At 49.1% G+C, this 26,973-nt stretch overlaps 1 protein-coding gene across 4 annotated transcripts in view; it reads left to right on the top strand.

Annotated features, from left to right (window-relative positions):
- The window catches only part of ATP8A2 (ATPase phospholipid transporting 8A2), a 476,394-nt gene that overhangs the window by 289,308 nt on the left and 160,113 nt on the right, over positions 1-26,973 (top strand). For all 4 annotated transcript variants that reach the window (XM_036228443.1, XM_036228444.1, XM_036228445.1 and 1 more), the window contains exons 26-27: positions 8,832-9,015; positions 12,841-12,951. In XM_036228443.1, coding sequence (XP_036084336.1) covers positions 8,832-9,015; positions 12,841-12,951 — 295 coding nt within the window. The remainder of the gene's footprint in view (positions 1-8,831; positions 9,016-12,840; positions 12,952-26,973) is intronic.

The following is a 26,973-nucleotide window of genomic DNA, read 5'->3' as shown; positions in this document are numbered from 1 at the left end:
GTGAAATTTGCAGTGGAGAACAATAAATGTATGTTAACTTCAAGGCAGGCAGACACTCCTGAGAGGGTCTCAGGGACCTTAATAAAGCATTTCAAGGAAGCAGAGTATCAAATTAATGCTTTTTGTGCTAAAAACATTAAGGTATTTAAATGTGTTATTCTAATCCTTGTTTCAGCCTGGGAACAGAAGGATCTAATATCTTTTATTTAAATCCCAGCCTTCCTAGGCTGCCCTGTTTTTTTCAGCCAAGAACAGGAAGAAACACACTATAACCAGTCGATTTCAGCAAATATAAAACTGTATGTAATTCACAACATACGAGCCATTAAATGTTGACATAAAATGTGGTTGCCCAGATCTTAATACATTCTACGCCGTGTGGTGGAGATGTTAGGTTTTCAGAAGCTGGGCTCCCGCCTGAGTGCTGCTTTGCTCTGTTTCCCCCGACATGTGATAAAATTGTCATGAACACAAGCGCGGATGCGTAAATTCCAAAGCCTCAAGCAGGGTATACTCATTTCAAAGTGAGCCCTTTCTCGGCGCTGGGGTAAACTGATCTTGAGCAGGCAGGGTGTCCTCCCTTTTTCCGAGAGCGACTCTGAAAGCCTCAGCTGCACGGGCAGCATTCACAGCCACCGAGCCGGATCAGGTTATCATGTTTTTGTTCCATTAATAAAGGATATCACGTTCCCTCATGACTCACAACTGTAGGATGGTTGATCTCTACCTCCGAGGCTGGAGAGGAGAGACTGCTCGTAGCATGGTGAATGGTCATGTAGTCATTAAGATTGGTGATGAATGAATATATTGCCTCATCCCCAAAGCAGTTGTTAGGGTTTCTTCCCGTTAAAATTCTTGTTTGTGGAGGAAATTTTCAGAGTTTGAAATCCAGACGGGGTCATAAGGGTGGCTTCAGATGACAAGACTATCTGGTCTTAAAATTATTCATATTTAACCTGTGGGTAACACATTCAAGATGAAAGAACAGAATGCTTTGGTTAAGACACTAGCAAGGTTGTTTTTCAAGGTCAAGACCAAAAGGGAGATCAAGACTAGATTCTGTGCTCTGTGTATGTGTGTGTATCGCTGAGATAATCGGTGACCCCTCAGGCTTTCTGTTATTATGAAATATTGAATGGGTTAAGTGAACCTTTTAAACAAGGAAATTATTATTGATAATTGGTAATTGTTATAGTGGCAAATTTATATAAATAGTATTTTTAAAAAGCTCTCATGTTCTGTCTCATTTACAGCCTGCCTCCCTCCTCCCTCTCCCTCCTCTCTCTCTCTCCCTCCCTCTTCTCCCCACCCCCGCTCTGGTAGAGTATGAAGGAGAACTCAATTCCCCTTTTTGAAAGTTGACTTATACCTATAGAGTCTTTTCTGGAATGTGGAAACTTTTAACTCCAGTATTTTTGAAAAAACCAGCAAATACTTATACCATGATGAAAATTATCTTTGTACTTCCAAGACGCCATGGAAATTTTAACCTTCCTGCAATTCGAACTTCGTATATGCCCAGATATGTATGTTAAATTCCTGAGATCACCACAGACTCATACCTACCACCAAGGTACGAAGCAAGATGATACCAAAGCTGCCTGCTTCTCACCTCACCTGGCGCAGTCAGACTTTGTCACACGGCGCTCGTAGCTTGCAGTCACCCTTCAGCGTAATCAAAGAGAGATGACTTTAGGGCTGATAATGGTAAAATATGGGGAATGTTGCCAAAGCATGTCTGTTTCAGCTTACCAAAATAAGTGACGCCATCGGTCCCTCTGGACCTTTGATCAGCTGCTCAACAAACCCTGCAGCGTGCTGGCCCGTATCTCACAGGGGTGGCTGGACCACATCAGGGTCCTTGGCTATTTCGTGAAAATTTTTATCACCGAAAATGAGCTACGGGCCCATCATTTTATTGAATCAGCAGGTTAACTGCGTATTCTACTAGGCACTGTGCTGAGTGGTCATCAATAGTGCAAAGGTGCTGAGGTATTCAAGATTGTGATAGAATGTGATCTTAGACACGAGTCACTGTGCAAAGAGCAGATACGCAGTCAGATGCTTAACTATAAAGACTCGGGTGGGTGGTTTGCCTCCCCCGACATCCCTAAGACCCTTTGTAGAGACCGACTTGGTGAGCTGGCGTCTGCTGAGCCCTCGAGGTGCTTATGCAAGCTGAGGCGGGAGGGCGAGCGGTCGGCTTATAATAGCCAAAGCATTGTGATCGGCAGGACCGGGCGGGTGAAAAGACCAAGCTCGCGCATCGTCCTTCTCCCAGGAGGGCCCTCGGTGAGGCCAAAGGTTGTTGACAGCTCTGTGTCAGTAGGAGCTGGTCCCCAAAAGAGCCCGTAGTAAGCCCGTAATGTTTCTATAGGGTATTAGTAAGAAACAGAGTCAAAGACACTGTTGTGTTTAGTTAGGAAGTTTAGTTAGGAAGTGTCTGTCCCTAAACCACAGGAACAGCGGGGTGTTTTTGACTATTCTCTAAGGATGATAAGTTCGTATCCCACAGAGGGGTATGGTCATTTTTGAATTCCTTTCCTTCTCTCCATCCCCGTATGAGTAGAAGTAGTCTTTCATGATTGCACACCAATAGCATGTTCCTAAGTGTGATATTTATATGGAGCTGTGTTTTTTTTTTTTCCTATCGTTTATAGTTATGCTTAGAGATGTAATTAGCCTAAGAATCATGATTTTGGTCGTCAGTCGCCATTTACTGAATGTGCACTGCCGTTGGATTAGCACTTAGGGTAGGGCGAAGAAAGGGACGGATGGGAAAGGAATGAAAGGTGAAGGTCGGAGGGACAGACGTGTCCCACGCAGTGGATACGGCCAGTCACACCGAGTAGCGTTTCTAGAAGTAAACACGCCTATTAAATAATTTCAGGATCGATTCTTGAAACGACGGTAGTCCACGGGGTCCCCTGGGGTCTGCCATCCCGACGGCTCTTTTGCGAGGCCACTGATGAGAGCAGTAGGGGAACAGTACCCCTGCTCACGCGGCCTTCTGCAGGAGGCGCCGTCTTTCACGCTGCCAGTCGCGTGGGCCCTGAGCGTGCGTGCGTGTGTGTGTGCATGCGTGTGAGCGTGCGTGCGTGTTGCTCGCATGCCGGCCAGCCGCTGGGGCCGCGCCGCCGCCGCCTCTGCCCTGCATTCCACATTCTCCGCAAGCCCCTCGTCCGCCCCGCAGAACGCGCTCTGCGCCAGCCCCCAGACTCATGCCGCTGCCTGCTGGCCGGGCCCCGGATGCCTTGCAATGAAACCCCCATGCACAACGTAGCTCCTCTTCATGTGCGAGTTCGTACAAGGGGGGAGCACTTAAGTCTGCTTTGGGACCGCCGAGTGGCTGAGTTTAAACGTCACTTCTTTGTGGCTACACACAAAGGTAGTCTCAGCTAGCTACTGGCTTCGCCTCTACCTGTCCTTCCTCCCGCCAGCCCCTCACCCCCAGCCCGCTGCCCCCACGCTCTGGGCGCCATCCCAAGCTGCCCAAGTGATCCACCTTTGGAGCTTGGAGCTGCGGTGAGATGTACCAAAAGCCTGAGGCATGAGGTTAAGTGTGAGAGAGTCACACGCTTTGGGTCAGAGCACAGATGTAGAACATTCCAGAAGGGAGTAACCGTCCAAAAGGCCTGGACAACCGGCCCTGCGTCAATGCACTAAATGCATCTAAAGAGACATCACACGGATCAGAATGGGTGTGGGTCAGCCGAGGACACGTTTATTAAACAGATACGTACGGTAATTTAATTGTTTTTAAAGAGTTCAGGCTCTCGTTAGGGGTTTGAATATCTACAAGCTCTATAGGAATTTTCATTTAAGGTGCTGTAATTTTTTCAAACATTTAGGATCACTGACTGCTATAAGAAATAAGATGTATAATAGTATACATTAATAGTTTTTTTTTAATCAAAGAACATCCCTTCCATAGGATATTATCTTTCAGTTAACAGGAAGATGAAATCAAAATGAAATCACATATATTGGTTTCTGCATCATTTAAAAAACCTTACGGTGTCCCGAATACCTTATTTTGGTTACTATTTTCCCCCTCTCACCCTCTTACGTGAGACACTCAGATTGGAAGATTATCTTCGATGAAATTCCAACCTAAATTTGTACTTACTAATTTGGGTTTAAAAGCAAAGAAGAACCTACATATGCAAAGCTTGGAGGAAGGGGGCGAGACTCGCTATTTCTGCTAATTAATTGCTAAATGTCACTCATGCAGCCTGTTCTGTGGGAATGTAAGCTTGGCTGACTAAAGCACCCGAATAAGAGGGAACTTGAGACCTTGCCCAGGTCAGCACTGGCCAGTTTACTGTGGTCCATGGGTGAGCATCACATCACATCACATGGGAGCTTGTTAAAAGGTACATTCTCGGGGTTCCCACTGGGAACTTCCTGAATCAGAGTCTGTATTTCGACAAGCTCTCTAGATGATTCTGATGCTTACTTAGAATCTGAGACTTAGCGATCTGGCCTAGTGGCTTTCAAATCTCTTTTAGTCATGAGGTCTGTCTACTAGGAATAAGGAAGTTTGGCAGTCCAATTAGGGAAAGTATTTAGTGAATCTGGTTGATTAGTGAGTCCTGTGGGCTCTGGTTGAAGTCCTCTTGGCACCCCTGGGTGGGGTTTCTTTAGGTCCCCATGCTCAGCTGAGCTCCATTTACAGATTAGTGATGGAGGCCAGCCCTCTGTGACAAACGGGGCAGCTGAGCTCCGAGAAGGGAAGGGATGTGTTCACATTTGTTCAAATGATGTTGCAAGATCAGAATTTAGAAACTCACCCTGAACCCAGGGCTTCTGTAGATCACACAAATTAATGCATGATTATTAAGCCTGCAAAAACAGTTACTGAGTCATACTTAAGTGTTATATTTGAAATACCTTTAGAAAGTGAGTTTTAAAATTTCAGGAACACATATTCATTCCATAAATGAGAGACTCCAGGAAACCGATTTCTTGTTTTAAAGTCTCAAAAGGAAAACTTATTTTTTATTTTAGAATCTGTTGTGTTAGCCAAAAGAAACGTGGGTAGAATTCTTCTCCAGTTGATGGAAGATCTTTGAATTTACGTTTCTATTCATAATGCACCAAAATATGATATAAAAGGGTCTTAAGCGCCTCGCTTGGCCTGGATGTGGTCTGGAATACTTATTTCACCAGTCGATTGTAGCATACACTGGGAACACTCATTTAGTGTGGCATGTGGTTCCAGATCACAAGTTAAGATTTAAAAAGAGCCAGCTAGTGCTTCGTGGTAACTTGGCACACGAACCTAGTGCGTATGGCTGAAGTGTGATGGTGCCGGTTAGCGCTGTGCGAGTCGGCTGTCCCACACCTGTCGCGAGCCCCCGGTGTGTGCCGCAGTCATGTTTTCTCAAGGCATTACGGTTGAGGGCATAATAAATCCTTGATGAGAATTTCATGCTTCTAAAACACTGGGATACGATTCGGTTTATATACCCAGTTGGGTTTTTCTCTTTATTTTTGCTTTTTGGGAGAAGGCAGCTGTTGGCTTTCATAGACTTTACTCCAAGCCGTCAGAATCACGACGTGACTCCACTTGGCGATCCAAATCCCACAGTGACAAATGTACTGAGTGTATTTGACTCCCTACTTGTCTTCGTGTGGGTTGGCTCATTGCTAAACCCCCCTGACATAAAAGCAACAGCTTTGACCTCCAAGAAAAGCTCGGATTTTTTTAGCAGCTTCTCTATCCCAGAACCACGACCCTTCCAGCTTCTGACAGCTCGATGTTCGCATGCTCGGGCTTCCTGATGCCCCAGGCTCGCCTGCGCTCCAGATCACGCCAGGTTTGCTGATAAAGAAGGCAGCTCGCTCGATCACTGGGCTGGCGTCTAGAATCTCAAGGAGTCGCAGCCTCAGGCTGGCCCAGTGCTGTCTGAGTGTCTGCTCCGTGTTCTCTCGTGATATCTTCGCGGGTGCAGAATTGTTGGACAGTAAATGATGGCGCCGTTAGATGAGGTTCCCCTTCGGCGGGTGAATAATTGCACTTGAAGAGCGGTGAATGTACTCATGGGGAGAAGTGATGAACCCTTTGGTTCCCAGATTCTCTGGATTCGCAGTACCCCAACGTCTCAGTATTTCCTTTGTAAAGCCCGGGGGCCAAAAGAAAAACCGAACATTTTCTAATTATTAAGTAGGTGAGCCACAGCAACTTAGGAGTATTTATATTCTAACAACCTAGTGGACATTTGAAACAATAATGCACATGAATGAAAGAACACTTATTTTTCTTCATCCTCAAATAACCGTGACCACTTACCGATGGCATGGCACGGTGCACCAGCCGAGCCCTGTACGACTTCTCACACCTTGGAGCAGGAGTGGAGACCGCCTCTCTCGTTTCCTGTTGTGCATTGATTTTTTTTTTTCCCACAGTGTGTTTGCTTTTTTATCATAGCAGTCATGACAACTCAGCTTCACAAAGATGCATCTGTCATGCAAAGGAGTAGCGTGATCTCATGTCGAAACTATGAGCTACTTTGCGCTAGTCTTTTGTATCACTACCTGAAGCATGTTGCTGTATTTCCTCAAAAACGTATAATTTCCCACAGTAGCATCCCAGGGTACCAACACACATGGTTTGGGAATCACGGTTAGATGGCATACACTGTTCTCAGGTGTGCATTTTTTCCCCGGTAACTGAGTTTCTGCAGGGACGACAGTAGATAATAACATCTGTTCCACACTTGTGAGTAACCAGAATGATTTCCCACAGATATGTCACAACCCCCTCCCGAAGCGGGTGGTTCTCATTTTCCCCATTTCATTGATGAAAAGACAGAAACGAATACAATTACTTTCCCTGTTTACTGAGTCCGTATGGAGCACAGCAGAGTCATACTCAGTCGTTTGACGTTGAATCCTAGGTGGTTTTCTCCATACCGTATCTGATCTCTACTTCTGTCGAGCTGAAAATAAAATGAGAAATCCCATTTGCATAGCAAATCAGAATTGCGACTTTGTCCGCCAATCAGATGTTTAATGAGAGAGAGGACTGTCAGCCATTGGCTCCAAGTGGCACTTGCTCAGACTGGGAGGGGCTGGAAAGTGTTTACATCCGTGTGTGTTAAAATCACTTATACTTAGGTAAGGGGAAGCCTAATGACAAACAACAGTGATCTCGCGTCAGGCTGCATTACAGTCGGTCTAACGTCCGCCACCAGGGCGGCGGTCATTCTGTGCCGTTCTGCTCTAGGCTGTCCAGAGATTGTACTTGGGAGTCATTCTTAAGTTCCGAAGCCTGCCTATTAAGTAACGCTTGGAGGACCCGAGACCGTTTAGCCAGCGGAAACTGAGATTTAAGAGGAAGGAAGTGCCAGGGGCATCATCATATTTCTACCTTCCTAATATTTGAAAGAAAACTCACGTTTGTTGTAGTCTCGCCCAGAGGACAGAATTCGGATACTTAAGTATGCTTATCAGTAATAAAATAGTAATAATAATTTTTCACGGTTGCTACCCCAGGAGGCTGTAAAGTCCCATCTGTGAAAATGCCGGTGGAAATGATAAAAGAGATATAAGGCCATACAACAAAAGCCCGTTCAACCCTCACATTCTGTTTTTCTAACTTGCTAGTTTTTATTTCTTTGTAACAGAGCAATGGCACTCGGAGTGTCTGTGCTTTAAATTCAGCTTGCTGTCTCACCAAACATACTCTTTTTCCAGAGCTGGTAAAATTTAAGTTTTTTGTTGTTGTTGGAGACAGGCATTTTTGTGGGTCGGAGGCCCTATGAAACCTCATAGTTCTGCTGGGAAAGGCTTTGAGTGGCCATTCTCGTTTACAAGTCCTCTGGGAAACCCAAAAGTTCTTTCGCTTTGTGCGTGTGCGTGTGCGCGTGTGTGCCTGCGCGCGCGTGCATGTTGTAGTGATTCAGGAGTCTACCTGTAAATTTCCCAAATCGATTAGCTCACCAGTGCAGAATTTAACATAACACGCAGTCCGGCCCGAGGTGCCAGCCATTTTGTCCTGGTGTACTGCCGGGCCTGCCACGCTGAACAAACACCTCATTATAAGTAACGTCACTGTGCCTTAGGCACCCTCGGTTCACACTGGGTCTTCTGCCCAGATGCCCCGGGAATGGCCACCTTGTCGGAGTCTTCGGAGACAAAGCCCCTGTTCGGCAGAGGCTGCTCTGTAGTTCCCCTTGGGCCATGCTGCTGCTCAGCCCAGTCGCAGGCGACCTGCTGCCCTGTGAGAGCCCAGCCTGGACCCTCGGCCTCGGCCGCCCTCCACACACCGCCGCCGCCAGCCTTGGGGCGGACTGAGGAAGCCTGCCCGCCTTCCTCCCTCCCTCCTTCCTTCCTCCTTCCTCTTCCTCTGGTCCTGTTTCTGCCCTTGTCAAGCTCTGCCAACTTACGTTCCCTCTTGTGAAGGCAGGTTTCATGGAAAATGCCCCTGCCGGGCCCCTGGTTGTGTATGATGGTCTGGGCCAGCTTCCTGAATCGCTGGGAGGACATTTCCTGCGGCTTCTGCAGCCCGCTTAACTGCCTGTGTCTCGCAGGAGGGCACCTCTGCCCCTGGGGGATCTGCACGTACAGCTCCCACGGAGCCGAGTGATTGCAAACAGGCTGTTTTCAGTTGGTTTTCGGTTGTGTGTTTCATCTGTGCAGTTGGCAAATGTTTGAAAGCCACAAGCTACTGTTTTCTGAAATCTTCTTTGCACATGAACATAAAACGTATGTACTGGATTTGGAAGTTGTCCAATAACTGCCCTTTTAAAGCAGCGAAATGTAGATCACAGCTGTTTCTCCCGGAAGGACACACACGGTCACAGTTTTTCTCACTTCTCTTCCAGAGTGTCTCCGCTGCAGAAGTCTGAGATCGTGGACGTGGTTAAGAAGCGGGTGAACGCCATCACGCTCGCCATCGGGGACGGCGCCAACGACGTCGGGATGATCCAGACGGCCCACGTGGGCGTGGGCATCAGCGGGAACGAGGGCATGCAGGCCACCAACAACTCGGACTACGCCATCGCGCAGGTCAGGAGCGCGGTTGGCCAGCTGTCCCATCCCGTCGCCAGGGGCGCCAGCTGGGCACGGAGGTCCGGTGGCCTTCGAGTCCGGCCCCTCGGTCCAGCCCCCGGAGCTCTGCCGCCCCTTCGAGGTGCCGCGCAGGCGAAAACACCCGCGTATTTGAGCCTCTCGGTAGTCTTGATCTTGTGCAGTTCGGCAGCCCTGTCCTGATCATCCGGTTTCTTCTGGCCGTCTGCGCGGTCGGCCATGCTTTCTCTCCTGCAGGCGGGTGACAGCCAGGCCCGTGGTCCTGCTGGAGTCGCCTCTGCCCTGTACCTCCCGCGCTTGCGCATGCTCGTCCTCACGCCGTCCCATGCCATCTGCTCCCCACGATTCCCATCCCCATCGAGGAAGGGCCTGGAGGGCGGGGGGAAGCAGTGATTGACAGCTGCCGCCCTCTCCGCAGCCGGCCCCAGGGCGCTGCTGGGAAGCAGCTACTGAGGGCGTGAGCTGGGTGTGGGCCGTCGCCCTGACCCTCGGGTCAGCAGCACACACAGCCTCCTGCGCCCGGGCCCACTTCAGCCCCTTCCTCCCCGGATGGGACATCGCGCGCTGAGGCCCCTGACACGCCGCAGTAGCTGCACAGGAGGCCCGAGGGTGCCCTAGTGACAGTCAAAGAGCGGAGGGCGGCCAGCCGCCCAACCCCGGATGCACCCCGAGACCGCGTGGCCTGCAGGATCATGCAGTTGTAGACACCACGGTGAACCCGCAATGTCTCCCTCCGCCCGCGATCGCGGCGCCGTGATTGGACGCCGCTGGTTGCCGGCCGGCGCGGGCTCCCTCGGGCGCTGGGAGCCTGTGTTAACCTCACCGCGCGAACATGAGTAATCATGGCTCTTTCTCCCTTCAAGCTGAGTCAGAGGCTGCATGTAAAATGGGAAAGAGCTTCGAGCCAGCCCAGGGCTGCAGGCGTCCTGGGAGGCTTTGGGGGCTCCACCCCTCCCCGCAAGGGGTGCTCTGCATTAGATCACCTCTCGGGCTCCGTCCCAGCTCGTGGTTCTGCAGACCGAGAGAGGAATTACAAAATCCGCATGGCTCCGAAGAGCGCATGAAATCAATCGCGTGCCTTCGCTGATTTCAAATAAATCTGCAAGATAATTGCTCGGGGCAGGTGGAAGGAATTCTGGTTTAACGAGGGGGAAACTGGGGCTCCTTCGCTTTAGGTGACCTGCCCTCAGGTTCGAGCATCCAGGGTCAGAGAGCACCAGACCTGCGTGTGACCTCGGGGACCAGCCTCGCACACCTGCGTGTTCGCTCCCCGAGTCCACCACGCAGAGGCCTCTGGGACTCACACTTCCTGTAATCTGTCTCCGACTGTAGATGTTCTACACCCTGGCGTTATTAAATCCTTGAGTTATAGCATCACGTGGCCGGGAGGGAACTTTAGAGGTTTCCTAGGAGTTCCCGGCAAATATTTGTCTGTCTTTTTCTTTAAAATGTCTGGGGAAGGGTGATTCCATGACCTGTTTTATTGAAACTGCATACTGATAGGATGTGGGATCTGGAGCAATGGCCCTCTTCAAATTAAAAGCATCAAAGAAAGGTGGAGAGGGGAGCAGGGCTCTGTAACTCTAGTTAGGGGGTGTCTTGTCCCTCCAGTGTAAGAGTCACCTCTGCCACAGGAACAGATGAAGGCCCCCCACAGCCCATCCCACAGTCCTGTTTATAATCAGGCAGAGGCCCCTTGTTTTAGGGTTCCTCCCTGCCCGACAGCCTCTCCCCCCAACACCCCGCCCCCTCAGTGCCGACTAAGCGGGAAATGCCACCGTCTGGATGAATTCCTCTGCCCCCAATGAAATGCTAAACGTCTTTGGTTGAAGCTAACGGCTTGTCTTTATCTGTTCATTTTAATGTGGATGAGTATATTTTTGATGGGGTTTTTGAGAAAGTGCCCCATGGGGTAACATACGGAAGAAGGAAATCCAGCTGCAAGACGCATCCTGGAGCGATGGCGAGCAGGCGTGGCTCTCCTTCTGTGTCCTCCCTGCTGGCCCCATGTTCGTATCCGCTGAGGCCCTCCGGGCACTGACGGCCGTCCCGTGAGGGGCCGCCTGGCCTGTGAGCAGCCCGTGTGTGCCTGGAGCCTTCGGCCGCCTCTTCTCCACTGGAGAGAATCATTTCTGCCGCCTGCCTTCGTAATGTTTTTTTGAATGACCTCATGAAAATGGCATTTTGATTTAGGGTATTATTTTTTTTTTTCCTGGAAACAAATCATTGTAACGCTCAAGTTGAGCCCCATCCTCCCCATGACTCCAGCAGGTGTTGTGTGTGCCCATTGAAGTTTAGCATTGGGGGGTCCCGGGCACCTACGGGCACCTACAAACTTCGTTTTCATTTGTTTAGCTAGTTCTTTTATGATTCCCTGCTCCCCTTTAGAACCCTCAATGACCCTCGATGGGCAGTTTATTTTTCCATGTGCACCTCCTCCTGCCATTCAGAAGCTGTCACTTAGCTTCTGGGGTACGGAGATGAGGGACCTGCCCCCTCCTCATCTTCTGGAAGAACTCATTCAAAGGTGATGTCCTATCGGAGAGGATGTTCTTTAGTACTAGCAGAAATTATCATGTGGCTCCCTCTTGAAAATAATGGTTTAAAACATATATTGTATTTTCAGTCAGAGCCTTTTGTCCAGTTAGTTAGATTCAATTTCAGAAGTTGTCTGAAATCAGCGGGACGTTTCCAATGGCAGTAGAATCCCTGCCGTGTGTGGGCGTTCCCAGCACAGCCCGGGTAGAGCGACAGGGTTTGAGCTGGAGCCCGCCCTGCCCTGTGCTTAGAGTGGGGAATTGAGGTTTTAGTGCAAGGCAACCAGGGGGCAAGTCCAAGTGTGCGAGGCTCGTGGGATGTACAGGAACCGTGAAGTTCAGCAGGCGCCTCCCTCCCGGTGCGTTCACGCCAGAGCACGGCGCGATCCACGAAACCGAGAACTCTCACCTCCTTCCCCCCAGCTCCGGTCCGAGCCTCTGCGACCTTCGTGAAGGAGGACGCGGATGGCCCGGCCAGGCACGGCGGCCAGGCGAGGGGAAGGCTTAAGGAGACGTGACTCGGGTCTGCCCCAAAGAGGAGCCCAGCGTTTTGTTGGAACGTGAGGATGTCGCCGAGTGTGTCAGACCAGGAGAGCCTCTGCGTTGCTCTCCGCTCGGCGGTTCACTGCTCGCTGGTGCTGGCTTCTCCCGATTGCACGGCGCCCCGTGTTAGCAGAGGCCCAAAGGAGAACAGAACGGAAATAAAGGCAGAGGCGGCGTGTGTCCGAGTGTGTTTGCGTGTCCACGTACGTGTGACCGTGTGTCCCTGCGCACGCGCGTCTCCGAGTGTCTGTCATCGTTTTTAACCCGCAGGCTGACGGTCGGAGTAGGCCTTATGTGCATGTGCGTCCCGTTTTTCAAAAAGATTCCGGTGCGCGGGTGGGTGACCTGTTCCTCACTCCTGTGTCACCATAAGATCCGCGATTGGATCGAGGTGTCTGATTCCTGCCGTACTTTTCCCCCAGTTCAAGCTGTCGCTTTCTTTTAATAATTAAGACCCTCAAAGAGCATCTGTTTGAAGAGAATTGCGAGAGAATAGCAGTTAGCCGTCTAGCCACTTGTTTGGGGGAGGCGACGGTTACGCAGGTTTGGGAACAGGTGTTAGCCGTCCCCACTGGGCCCGAAGACTCCCATCTTTAGTCTTCCGGCCTGCCCGCAGAATCTGCTTTTCTCTGTGACCTCGCCCGTCGCGGCCCCCGAGGGCCAGCCCGCGACTTGTGGTCGCAGGTGCCCGGCCTTCCCGAACCGTGTTTTCCTCTTCTTCCAGTTCGCCTACCTGGAGAAGCTGCTGCTGGTGCACGGCGCCTGGAGCTACAGCCGCGTGACCAAGTGCATCCTGTACTGCTTCTACAAGAACGTGGTCCTCTACATCATCGAGGTGAGCCAGCCCGCCCCCGCCCTGGCGAGCGAGGCCTTCTCCAAGGCGTCCTCGGTGCCTCGGGTCATTTCAAGGCAGGATTTGGCTCGCGTGAAAATTAAGGAAAAGGCGCGGTGTGACATAGTGAATCCCGGAGTGCGCGTGACCTCCCGGAGGCTGGGGACAGCTTCCAGACACTAGTCCTCTTGCTGGGTAGCCGAGGGCAGGAGCCAGCGGCCTCCCTTCTCACCACCACCACACGCTCCCCCGCTGTCCCCACTGGGTGATCGGAGGGCCTCTCGGGCCAGAGTAGACGTTGCTGTCTTATCCCTCACACCCGCCAAGTCCCAGGGCGTTCACACCTCTCTCGGGGGCCACTGAGATGTTTCGAGGAGAACCAGGCAGTTTCTTCTTTACTGGGAGGAAGGGGTTGATTCCTTGCTGTATTTCTCCGGGAATCCGCAAGTTTCCTGAGCTTTGACTCATCGCCCCTGGGATTTTTGGACATGACAACTTGAATGGGGACGGCATGGAGGTGCGTGGGGAGTAACCCAATAAGGTGATTAACACGATCTCGGTGAACTCGCCGAATCATCAAACTGTTTTTCAAGAGGCTGAATTGGTTATAACTAAAGTAAACGTGCTTGCTAGAGGAGCTAGATTTTGCTGGCTGGGTCCAGGAAGCTGTGGAGAGGGCGCGTCCCATGCTCCCAGCAGGAAGACCAGCCACCTCGCCCTTGCGTTAAGGACAGCTCTGCTACAAAGGTGTGGCTTCCGAGGCCTTGATGACCAAGAGTTTTCCGAATGCGCTGAGAAACCTGGAAGTAGCCAGCCCCTCTGCAGAGAAATAGCAAGGCAGTGTAGGTTGTGCGTGGTGTTAATATCTGAATAAGCCACGGGTTATTTTGCGTCTGATCTCTCAGTGGCTGGCGGAAATAATAACCAAGGCGTAGATCAGCTCTTTCTGATGCGGCTAATGTGCCCGTGAGGAACCACGTCTTTACCAAATGCCCCACTCTTTCCTGTAGCATCTTCAGGTCAAACACAGAGGTTCACATCGCTTACTCTGTAACCGAACTAAGTCATTACGAAGCGAGTGATGTCCCTGAGTTTTGCAGGTTGCTCACTGCACAAGGCCGCCCAGCCAAAGAGGTCAATGGGGCCGAAATGCAGGACCCCTGGAAAGGGAGATGCCTTTTCCTGACGCGTACAGACGGCAGGCTGCCGGCCCTGTCCGCTCGTCTCGTGCCGTAGTGGTCAACTCAGGCCACTCCGAGGAAGGAGAGAACTTTTAGGTGTTACATGTGGTGGATGTTGCCGTTTCTGTCTTCTTCCTGTCTACATTTTTATAATTCCCTTTTGTCACTTAAAGATGTTTATCTCTTCTTCCTGTGGCTTTTGTTTTTTTATTTTTTATTTTTGGCCTCTGTGATAGGAGTCACTCCTAAATGTCACTTGGGGTCGCAGATGATTAGCGCTGGGGACCGCAGTAACGGAGTACTGGCATTCCTGTTCCCATGTGTCATCCCAAGTTTCGCATGCGTTTTAAGCTCCTGTTGGCTTCACAAGGCTCTTCGTAATCTGGTTTTCCTCACAATCATCAGGTTACAGATAGTCTAGGCTTCTTATCAGGACATTCGACATGAAGCTCCCAACTCTGCGGCTTTGCAGGGCGTCTTCTGGGGTCCTTCTTAGTCATTTACACCTACTATCTTGCCTTTAAAAAAAAAAAAACTTTAAGTGCGCTGAGGATGAAAAGAGGACAATTTTAGTGTGTCTGAGAATGAGGCCTCGAACATGCCATGTGCATTCCTTAAGTTAATTTTTCAGCAGGAGCTGGGCAGCAGTTGCTAACCGGCCTTGCGTTAACAGCCTTTTAAAGCGTTCTTCACAAAATTCAAAATAAATCACTAAAAGGTCTCCACCGCTCCGTGCCCAGTTTTCTACGAAGTCTTCGTAGGAGATATTAATTTGAAAACCAAGAAAACAAAGTGAGAGCCCAGGCAGCCAGAGACGGCGTCGGCCCGACAGTTTCTGCGACCACCAGACGACGCCTGTGGCAGCAAAATGCACGTCACACGAAATTGCAAAAACAGGAATGAACGACTTGCGTGCCATTTTAGCGTGTTTCGAGCTGAAAGACCGAAGACCGTCGTGATTTGACTTGCTCATTTGCCATAAATAGGTTTGCGTGCTAAAGGTTTTATAATTAATTACTTCAGTGAGAATACATTAACTATATGACGTATTTCCCTTAAATGGTCTCTTTGTAACTCGAGGAGAAACGCTTTGCGATAGCTGGAACGTCCTCATCTCAAATGTCCTCTGATAAACATAACTGTCAGGCACTTTAAAAAACAATCTAAAAGCAGTCTGGCAAATTAAGAAAGATGCACACATGAACATGTGTGCACAGACATGTGTAGTCTTAGCCTTTACCAGGAAGATTATTACATGATTTGAATTACCAGTAAAGGCCGTATGAAGGATGAGCCGTGATGTCATGCAGTCTACTCGCGTGATACACTAACCTATAAAACGGCGGTTTTCTATCCAAGGGACGCGTGGCTAGATTCTCACTGCGATGTGGATCGCAAACCGAGGGCTCCTTCCCTTTCATCTGTGGCCCCCGTACCTCTATTCTTTCCAAACCTTTTTCTCTGTATCTATAGGGATGTTTACACACGCAAACTAATCATCAGCATTTGTACATTAAAGCGATCGTGCTTTTTAACCTGTTCTGCAACTCGTGTTTTTGTTAACGGTGTCCTCGGAGATCACTCTGGGTTCCCACACATGGATCCATTGCATGGTATTTCACAGTATAAGTTTCCCACTGTCTATTTAACTGCTCCGCACGGATAGGCATTGACGTCATCTCCAGTTGCGCCCCGACAAGCCTTTGTGGGAAATTCGCTTTCTTCTCGTATCACTTCGATGGCCATAAATATTCCACGAAAATGATATGGCCACAGCGCCTCGAACGTGAGACGTGCTCAGTTCTCGCGTTATCGTCTGTACCACAGATCCTTTGCTGCCGACGGACCTCACATCGTGCTTGCTTGGCGAGCTGCATCGAGTTCATTCGGGTCGAAGTGACCGTTGGTTTGAGTGATTAAAACGTAAGAGCGCAGTGATGCAACCAGTGATTTCGGGGTGGCCCTATTTGTGGACGGAAGTAAAAATACACAGAGCCTTTGCTGTCTGCCCATGCCCTCTGCCACTGCCTCCGTTTCGTACTTTTTCCCGGGATGATGGCAAACCCTGCTCGCCGTACCCTCTCGGTCATCCCTCGTGCGGTCTAGATGAGCTTCCTGAAGCCTACGTCCGACCAGTTCCAGGGGCTCACACAGTGCCTGGGGCGTAGTCGCTCAGAAGCGTTAGCAGTGAGTGCGTGAGAGAACGCCACTGCTCGCGCGACCCCGTCCCAGGCCCCCACGTCGTCTGATAAAAGCCCGCCTCTCTCTCCGGGCCCCTGCCCCTCACGGTCTGGGTCTCGATCGGCTCCGCCCCCATCTCCCACTATTTCAATCCATGTTACCGAAGTGTAATTAACACACAGTAACTAACATACACCACTTTGAGGTGTGCAGTTCTGTGAAGTGAAACCGGATTGTGTCCTTAGACACTCACGGGCTCCTGTAGACTACGATTATCATGCCACAGAATGTTCTGGAGATGGGAGGTGGCGGTGGTCGCATGGCAATGCGAATGTCCTTAATGCCTCTGCACTATGCACTTCAAAATGGCAAATGTCCACGCTCCATGTATTTTACCACCATAGAAAAAAAAAATGCTGATTTTTTTTTTTTTTTAAAGTTATGAGCCCTTCATTGTGCTAGTCACCGTGAGAGAAACAAAAACGTGTAGACAGATCATAGGCTTTGGGGAGTTCCCTGAAAATTTGAAAAACCAACTTTACACGTAGTTTTGTCTTGTATTAAAAGCCATCAAATGCTACGTTTTACGACCGTGTGCAAATGCTCTGTATTTCCCAGAAGGTCAAATCCTGTTGTGAGCTCGACTGCACGGGACTTTGTAGCCTTGCCTGGCAGATGGAATCGTCATCAGCCAGCCCGAGGGAGGCATTCCCGGTGTGTCTGTGTCGGGGTGGCGGGGGCTGGGGCGGGGGTGACCGGAAAAGGAATAAAACAAGCAAAGTCGATCAGATAGATGAGCAGCCGAGGCAGGGATCTGAGTAAACAGACAGGGGTTTCACCGCTGTCAGAAGCTGAGATTCCCTTCTCGTTCTAGAATAGGCAAGTTATGTAGTAAAAGCGATTTCAGAAAATTTGTCAATACGTAGGGGCAGTTGGTAAGCGGAGACCTTGCATGTAATTTTGGAGTTTTAACCTGAGGCATAAATCATGTTCATCCTATAACTCTTTTCCAATATAATTTATAAGTAGAAAGGAAATACTGATTTTTAAAAACTCTTGGATTTTGACAGTGGGAGAAATGTACCTACCTTTAACACAAAGTTTGGGGTGGGGAGGTGAGGGAAGGATTCCTATAACTTTCAAAGTCCCGACATGACCACTTGGTGATAATCCCTAGAGATATAGGTTCCTACACTAGTTAGCAAATTAAGAGTTGGTTATTCAGAATTTCCAGAACAGAATACATTTTCAAAGTATAGCAGCATCGGCATTTTAAGCTTTTGTCCATGGCCTTTCTGAACCCCTAGGAAAAGATTATTTGGAATGGGTAAATTTTTCAGTGATAATAAAATTCAAATAGAAAAAATAATGGGAGGGTTACTTGAATTTAACCTATATTTGAAAAAAATTGTGTTATGGATGTCTTGTCTACTTTGGTATAGCATAAAGAAAATATACCGAATTATCACTGAAATACAGAGTGAACTTTGAAGTTGCGATGATGATTAGCTGGTGGTTCCTAATACTGAGGATAATCATAACATATAGATATCGATGTGAAAAAAAGAATGTCTACTTATTTTGGCAACATATATAAGGAATTTTAATGTTTTCTTGGGGTCATTAAACTGTTATGGATACAGGCCAGAAAATAGGATGCATATTTAGCATGGAGGTCTAGAAGTATTATCATTGAAGGGAAAATTGAGATTTAAGCAATAGGAATTTCATGGCCAAATGAAACCTAACCAACAAAATTTGGTTGAGAGCTAGTTAAGGCTTGTCAGGATCCGACAAGCCTAAAACAGACCAAACAAACTAAGAGCCTGAACTTTAAAATATTACAGGACGTGAGAAATGCCTTACCAGCATTTTGTTCATGTGTCTTCAAACTAAAACAGTAAAATGAATTATGGTTCATGTATGAACTGCCGTCCTTAGTGGAGGAGTACTTTGAATTTATTTTTTCTGAAAACACATACATATTCTCTTTAGCTGTTTTACAGCTTTTCTTTTGTGCCGAACCTCTGAGAGGTTTGCTTTTTCCCTCCATTTTCCAGGCCATCATTGTTTGAAAATAATTATATCTAAATTACTTGTAGGCAGCCCCTTTTCTCAGGGACTGTCTGTTTGGCTTCTGGTTTGGGGAGCGTTAATGAAATATTAACATATTAATGTGCAGAGATGCTTTTGGATCTGGCCAGCATATTCCAAACTGGTGTGCATTTCCTGATAATAACCCAGGCGGCATTGTAAATGGTAAAAGAAGGTACTGGCTTGTGCTTTAAATGTTAAAATCAGCAGAGAACGGACATTGTAAATCGCAATCAAAATTTTATCCAGTGACTTTTCCCTCTTTTCACTATAACGCATGATTTAAATACACCTCAAAAAAAAAAATGTGTTTCATTCTTGACACACAAGAAATTTCTTTATGGTAAAAGACAAAATTCCTGATAGCTGAGCTTTCCTTCTCTGGCCTGTGCATCTGCCTTATCAGAGTCGACTTTATGATGTTTCCCGATGTAGATTCAGTATTTGGGGGGCCAGACTTGCAGGGGTGAGCATGAGGTTGGCATGGGAAAGGTGACTTGAAAAGCACAGTCAACATATGGACCTTTCTGTAAAGGTCGTGGCTTCATCAGACCCGAAACCATCCATTTCCTAGGGAAAGCTTTAACCAGTCGTGCACCACCTGGTCTGTGGCAGGCAGGATGCTAAGACGTGGGGCTCCGGGACCAGCTCCGCAAACTGCCCGTTTCATGGTGGGAGGCGGTGGTACGGGTGTCGTGGAAAGTGGCGATGGCTGTCGCACAGGTCTGGTGCCACATCCGTTCCAACAATGCCCCAGCGTGTAGAGTCCTCGGTTCTCGGGATGGTTCCCGTTTGGTGCTGATGGTTGTTGAGCAGTAGTTACAATTTTAATATGTTGGAAGGAGAACTGTTTCGAGAAAGACTTCGCATTGGGCAATTTGAAAGCGGGAGTTAACTAGAAATAGGAACATTCTGAATAGTGTTCTCCTTGCCTCATGGATCCTCGTTCTCCAAGTTGAGCTCTCTTGGGTCATGGGGTGTAGAGGAACAAGAGAGAGTCCTTGCTTTTCAAACGGAGTCAGGGATGCAGAGAAGAGTTCCCGCAGTTCCAACGAGGCAAGCGGGTGATGCTTGAAGGAAGGCCACCTGCAGGGACAACTCTAGGGAGCCCGGACTTCACAGCGGGTGGCCTCAGATTTCCAGGATGAAATGAGTTAAGACCTGAAAGACAAGTGAGAGCTTACCAGAATCAGGAGCCTGGGGAGAGGTGGAGGTCAGGATGCCAGAGAGAGGCCCCCACCTGTCTCTTCCATTCCGCCCTCTGTTTTCTCCAGCTCTGTGATGAATGTCGAGTCAGCCCTGGCCATTAGTAAACAAGAGGGAATTTGTGCACTTTGCTGGGGTGCCATGTTTCAGAAGGAAGGTGGCTGCAGAGCTAGTTAGGCTTAAGCCTGGTTGGATGCTGCCCTTGACAGAGCTGGGAGTTTATTGGCAAAATGGGGGGGGGGGGGGAGGGCAGTTATAAAGCCAGGAAATGTCAGCGGTCTGGAAGGATTCGCCTACAAGGTACGCGATCACTTTGCACTTTGTAGGAATAGACCCTTCCTGCCTTTTACATGTGACAATATATGCTTTTTTAAATGATGTTTTTGCAGTCGCTTTACCTAAAAGGATCATTATTAAGACCTAACTTTCTAAAAACAAACAAACAAATAAACAAACAAAAACCGAAAAAACCCTATATTAAGACATTGATATTTTAAAAATTGAGTCTCTAATGCCATAAAACGTTTAAACCTCCCTGGAATCAGCCCCGCGCCAGGGGGCCCAGCTCATCATCGCCCCTTGCATCAGTGCTCACCTGTTCCAGCTTCCTTCTCCTCCTTCAGGTCCGTGCAATCAGAGACACAGCTCAGTGCTGGGCACAGGTCAGAGCGAAGGTCATTTCTGACTCACCTAGAGGCAGTTTCTTTCTGACTCTTTGCTCAGACAGGACTAAGTACACAGTGCTCGCGAACAGATAACCCACTGGACACATTTCAGTCGAGGCCGACCTGTAAGAATCTATTGGGCTTTTTGGTTTTTGGGGGGGTGAATATAAGATCACTTAAGTAGTGTGTTATATTGTTTGTCTTTTCTTTTAGGAAATGCATTTCCGATCTAATTTAAATCTTTTCCAGTGGAATTTCCACACGGGGAAGTATACCCTCCCATATTAGAAGCTTAGTTAATTTTACAATTTGCTTGACCTCATCTTTTGAGAGAATAAAGGATAATTTGGATTATGTTCTTTAAACACATCCCTACATTAAACTACCTTTTATGTGAGTTGAAACCCTTAAGTATATTTTTACTACCGTGAAGTTGATTTTACTAGTTAGGTTTTTTCCTACTAGTTTATCTCGCTATTTTTTCTCGTTCATATCACTCTACTGTATTTCTTCCCGTCCTTTTTTTTTCTGTCAGTAGAGACCAGGTTTCTTAAATCTTTTGAAATTAGATTTCCTTTGATCATTTTTAAAATTAATTTTATGATAGTGTCCAAGCTCAAATCCGCCGATCACGCCTGTCTCTCCATTTTCGTCTCTGCGCACCCAAACAGCACCGTTCCGTGCAAGGAGATTTCAGTGTCATTTAATTCAGGGTGATAGAAAATGCCAGATCAGGTAACGGAGAGATTTCACTTATAGGCTGTAGAAAAGATTAGGTGGCAACAGATAAAAAACACCTCCCTATCGTGGACGAAGGAGCAAGCAGGAAGAGACTGAGGGAGTTTGAAGCATCTCCCTCAGTGCTGGAGCATGATTGCTTTTTTTTTTTTTTCTTTTTCTTTCTTCTTTTCTTTTTTTCTTGACAATCCTCCATCTGCCTGGAGAGGGTCAGGAGCAGGGCGCTCTCCGCTCTGCTCCTTTGCATAAACCCGTCAGTGGGACTTAGGAAGGAGACAGCGATTTTGGCCTCGCACTTTTAAAATACCTTTTTCGTAGGCAGGTAAAATGGAATTGTCGATGGCGATGCCATCCGCCTTTCCTTTCCTTGGACTTCGGAGTGTTTTGGCTTTGACCTTTAGTTACCATACAGGAAGCGCACCTCCCCTCTAGGAAACGCCTGTGCTTTTAAGTGGCGAATAATCTCCACTGCCTTCCGACAACTCATTTCAGCCGCCGTGTGATTTCCCAGCGGACGTCCTGGGAGTTCAGCGTGCCCTTCTCGGCTTAGTGCCCATCTGCTGGCAGATGGAGTGGACCGTTTAAAGAAGGCTCAAGAGTGCGAGAGATGCATGTGCCTTCCTGCCTGGTCTTTCAGACCGAGGGGAGGCAGAGCGGATCAGCGCCGATAAATACCGCTCACACTTCCAGGCCATGCCAGTGAAAGAACATGCGTTAAATGTCGGCCTTTCTCATTCGGGGATCACAGGGGGAAGTTTATCATTGCTCCTTTAAGTTGCGTGTTGTACCAATAACCTTTTCATCAGTCGCTGTCAAGTTGAAAGCCGCTTCCTACAACCTTAACTCTGAACTAGAAGCTTTTCCCTCCTCGTTAGCCTCACCTGATTAGCTTCCTTTATGCCTTTGAAGCTGCTTAGCAGTATGGTGTGCCATTTTTTGTTGTTGTTTATAAGGTATAATTTGCATGCAATGCAATGAACCCTTTTTTACGTACAGTTCTGTGAGTCTTACCAAACACATCGCCACCACACCCAGATAATAGAACAGCCCGTCACTCCCCAGAGCCTCCCCAGCCCCCCATGGGGCCAGTCCCTACCCCACGCCCGGTCCCCGGCGAGGCAGTCTGCTCTCTGACCCCACGGTTTTGCCTTCCTTCCAGTGTCGTGAGTGACATGAGGGGAACGGGGCAGGCTGTGGCCTTCCGAGTCTCTCCTCCTTCACTTGGCTTGTGCATGCGAGGTCCACCTGTGCCGCTGTCTCAGGAGCTGCTGCTTCTTTTTTTATTATTATTATTGCTGCGTAGCATTGCGTTATAGGAATAGGGGTCCCCATGGTTGACAGTTCTGGATGCCCCGTCCCGCGGAGTTGTGAACCAAGAACCAGGACGTCGCCGGACTCCAGGTGTCATCGTAGGTGAAGGAGTAGAATTTGACAGAACTAACACTGGCCGTGGAGGGGCGAGCGGCTGAGCGAGCGCCCCCGCCAGCCCTCTCTGGGGAGGAGAAAGGCAGGAGCCCTCGGACCTGTCTTCCTGGAACCACTCTTCCCCTGTCCGCTGACTCGCTGGTGGCTGCCATCCTCGGGGAGCAGCACGGTGAAGGTGGGGTGACATTTCGCCATCAGACCACCTGGGGGCTGTGCTCCCAGCTCAAACCATGCGAACTTGGACTCCTGGCCGCTCGCAGCCTTGCTATCCGCTATAAAACGCAAATAATGAAATCCGCGCAGCAAACAGGATTAAGTGAAGGCATATAGAAAAGCCTTTGGAGTAGTGGCACCTGTACCGTCAGCGTCGTTTTAAGGTGTTTGGCGAAACTTAGGACTGTAGTGTCATGGGGCTCGAGGGTCTTCCCGTTCCTGCCTCCTCCCGGAACACGACCTGCCCTTGACAGCACGGCAGCCGTCTGGTTTGATCTCTGGGGAGGGGTCAGGTTTCCCTTATCGCATCTTTGGACTGTGCGACCTCAAATGTGGTTCTTACGTATGCTGCGGTGATGTGTCATTGCCGCAGAGCAAATAAACCGCAATCGAATCTGTGAGATTAGCTTGCGGCTCGCTCGCTTCCCGTCTGTGTGTTGCTGATCATTGGCCTGCTAATAAATGACTGTGTTCTGGTAATGCGGTCACCTGTTCACAACTAAGAGATAATTATTCTAACCATCGATGGCCTGATCTTCTTCCCCGATCGAGTGGCATTTATGGATTTCGTTAATTAGCCTAGAACTTTGCGTGAGTTACATCGAGAGCATTGCAATACCATGTTAAGACTGATGTACTTGTCCCTTAGAACTCCAGCCCCTAAACAGTCCACTCTGCCGGAATTTGCTGGGAGGACTCCAAGTGAGAGCGGTTCTTCTGCTCCCCACACGTGAGTTTCACAGCCAGCCATCCGATGTTGACCAAAACTAGTTTTCCAGGCCGCACTGGATCAAGGTGTCCACCTGCTTCAGAGGCCAAAGAGAGCGCTGCGTCTCGGTACCCCCTCTGCCCGTGTGTGAGCCGGGGGGCCTTGTGCCGTCAGGCGATGTCGGTGCCTGCAGGCGGGTGAAGTGCGACGTTGACCTTGGGCATTTTGCCCCAGACCCGCGACAGCCTTCAGGGATCCTGGAGTTCTGTCAGTTACGCCTGCATTCTTGGTACTCCGAAATTCACCTGCTTAGAGCACTCCGCGGTAAGAATGGACAGCAGTCAGATACATCCGTACCCCTGGCCACGAGTGTGTGTCGGTAGGAAAACGGAAAATTCATCCTCCCGGCCCCTTATTGCTGTGCTTGTTGCTGAGTGTGTTTTAAATCTGTGAAAAGCTGGGTATGTTTTGAATATGTTGACCTTTTTTGAGGGGGAAGGGGACTTGCCAGAGAAACTCACCCAAAAAGGCAGCGCTGTGAAAAATTCCTTTGCTGTTTGACAGGCCAAGGTGAAAGCCACCGGTACCTCTCTCGTTCTTGATCTGTTCAGAGTGTCGTTAGCTGATGCAAAATATGCATTCGAATTAGCCATTCTTGCTGGAAATATTAGGAGTTCACATCAAGTATTTCCAGCATCTTGTTACTTTATCCCCGAATGTACTGAAAATGTTGACGGAATACTCGCTATGGGGAAATTATAGAGAAACTATGGATTTTTGCTCCCACCCGAGTGACACCAAGCAGATGGCCTCTGGTTAACGCTGGTCTCCGGGCACCTCTTCCTTGTAGTACCTTCCAGAATAAGCACCACCAGACGCTTAGAAGCACCGTGTCTGCACACATGCTATTGGGCAGTTGCTTTTCTTCCCTCTTTCTGTTTCTTTGGTTCGATAGAGATCTGTCTGTGATGGACATTCTTGGGGGTGCCTCCCACAGGGCCCCTCACATGTGGACGCTTCCTGCACTGGCCCTCCCCCCATAACTATGACCAGTGCTGTGAGTCACCTGCCTGCCTTTCGTGACCCAAAGGCGTGTCTCCAGAACCTTCCGCATCAGTACTCGGGGGCCCCTCATGCCTTTCTAGTTGCGGAGTGTTCAGCAGGGTGAATGGTTTACGTAACCAGTTTCCTATTGACGGACCCTTGGTTTTTTTCCAACTTCAACATTTTCCTACAACGAATCACACTGCGGTGTTGGATTAATTCCCAGAAGTGGGACTTCCACGTCAACGGGTAAACGCATTAATAATTGCGATACATACTGCCATTCCCCCCCCCCACCCCCTTTTCGTAATTTCTAGGCGTTCTTCATATGCCGCAGAGGTTCTCCTGCCGTCAGAGGCATGAATCGCAAGCATTTTCTTTCTCGTTGTAGCAAAAGATTGGATTTGGCCTAAACGGTTCGTCGCAGGTTGGGTTCCCAGGGAGGTGGCTGTCAGGCGGAGCTTTGCATGAGGAGCGTTCGTTGAGGAGCGTGTGAGGTCATCAGCATCTGACCATGGGAGGGGAGGGAAGCGGGAAGAAACCGTCGCTCAGGTAAACGCGTGACGCCCCGTGCCACACGGGCGCCCCGGGCTGCGTGCACAGGGCCAGCGATTCCTAAAGAAACGAGTGGGGACATGCAGGGAAACGCAGGGAGGGACGCGTCCCCCAGGAAGACGGCGTACGCGTAGGTCTGGGAAGTCGCAAGCAGCTCTGAATGGTTGAAGGCCGGGTGTGAGAGAGGGGTCTAGAAACGCAGGGGGAGGGAAGGCCGGGGTGACGGCAGGTCAGCCGCGGCCGCATGTGAGCGCAGATGCGATGAGCTCCGTGCTTCCGAAGGGTCATTTCGGCCACGCCTCGTCTTGGCTCGCCACACAGCAGCAGGCTACATTTTCCCAAGGCGGCTGCACCTCTGTGTCTTCTAAGTCCCAGCGCCTTGTCTACTGAATGAGGAGGCGTGTTCCCTTCCCTTGAGTCTGGGCGGACCTTTGTCACAGCCTCAAGCAGTAGACACCAGGTGACCACAGCTTGAAAGGGACACCCACCCTTGGAGCCCAAGTGTCCTGTCGTAGGAAGCCAGGCCGCATGGAGAGGTCGCATGTGGCTTCCTGGCCACCACCCTCCCTTAGGTCTCGGCCGCCAGCTGCATGAGCGAGTGAATCTCAGGGGGATCCTGGCCCCCGCCTTCCACCCGGTGCCAGCGGAGCAGAGTTGTGTGGGCTCCGCTAAGCGCTGGCCCATTACAGATCGGTGGGTGCAATTAACGTCGTCATTATTTTGAGCCTCTGAGTGCTGGGGTAACTCGTTAATCACTAGAACGAATAGCTGTTCTGATTTAGATTTAAAGCTATCAATTAAGGTTCCATCAGGCCAACTCATTTGTCTATCAGTTCATGTTCTTTCGAGCCAGTCATTTGGGGGGCCTTGTGGGGGGAGGATCAGAGTGGTGTTTGGTACAAACGATAAATTCATTGAAAAGAAGCCTAGTCACAGGGACCCGTCACCGTGGGGTTTAGTGGTCGGGCACCAGGAAAACTGCCCAGTGCCTTGGGCGCAGTCCGCTCTTCCTGCGCTGCTGTCCTGTTCATCTGGACCTCACGTGGCACTAACGCTGTCGGCTTTCTGATGACGGAAAAGTGCCGGCTTTTCCCGCGGCCACACCGCTGTGTGCAGTTGTCCAAACTCAGAACTGTGCACGGGAAAGGGCGGATTTTATTGCATGAAAAGTGTATCTAAAAATTAAAATAAGCAGAGAGAGATCCTAGGAATGGTTTCTTGATATTCGAATCAGGCCAAGGGCCACACACATGTGTCACAAGTCTTTCATTTGTATTGAATTTCCTTTATTCTTCTCTTCCCTCTCTTCCTCCCCTCCCCCTTCTCTCCCTTTCTCTCTCCCTCTCTCTGTCTCTCTGCCTGTCTCTCTCTCTCTCTCTCTCTCTCTCACACACACACACACACACACACACACACACACACACACTCTCTCTCCCATAATCTCATACACTTTGTTACGGTTATTTTTTTTTGGTTAGGCCGTACATTCATCCCCAAGTTTTCATTCAACAGTAGAGCTGTGACCAACACATCGGTTCTATACCGTATAAAACTGGGGAACATTTGACAAAACTGAACTTAATCTCCTTCAAGACAACTTAAGCCTGGAAAAGTTACGCATGTGCTTTATGCATGCACATGCGAAAAGTAGCAGGGAATTTTTTCCATTCCATTTTCTCGTTCCTGAGATGGTAAATGGCTCAGAGGTGTTGGGGGCAGGAATTTACTTATATACCATTGGGCTGTCAAAGCGTCATATTCCTCATTATTTTCGAATTGTAAGAAATACTTAAAATGCTCAAGTTTCTATATATTTCCTTAACCTTCAAATATGACTATTATGGTAAATCATAAACCACGATTCAAAAATGCAAATACCTTTTTTGCCCATATTTAGCATAGTTAGTCAATTTCTTTTCCATATCCACTCAATAACAGCGTAAGGAATTTCTTGACGATGACAGATTGTCAGCACATTGACGTAGATTATTTTTGATGTATATTTTTAGTAGGA

Source organism: Rousettus aegyptiacus, unplaced genomic scaffold, assembly GCF_014176215.1.
Source record: "Rousettus aegyptiacus isolate mRouAeg1 unplaced genomic scaffold, mRouAeg1.p scaffold_m13_p_11, whole genome shotgun sequence".
NCBI lineage: Eukaryota > Metazoa > Chordata > Mammalia > Chiroptera > Pteropodidae > Rousettus > Rousettus aegyptiacus.
This window is presented reverse-complemented; position numbering and strand designations above follow the sequence as displayed.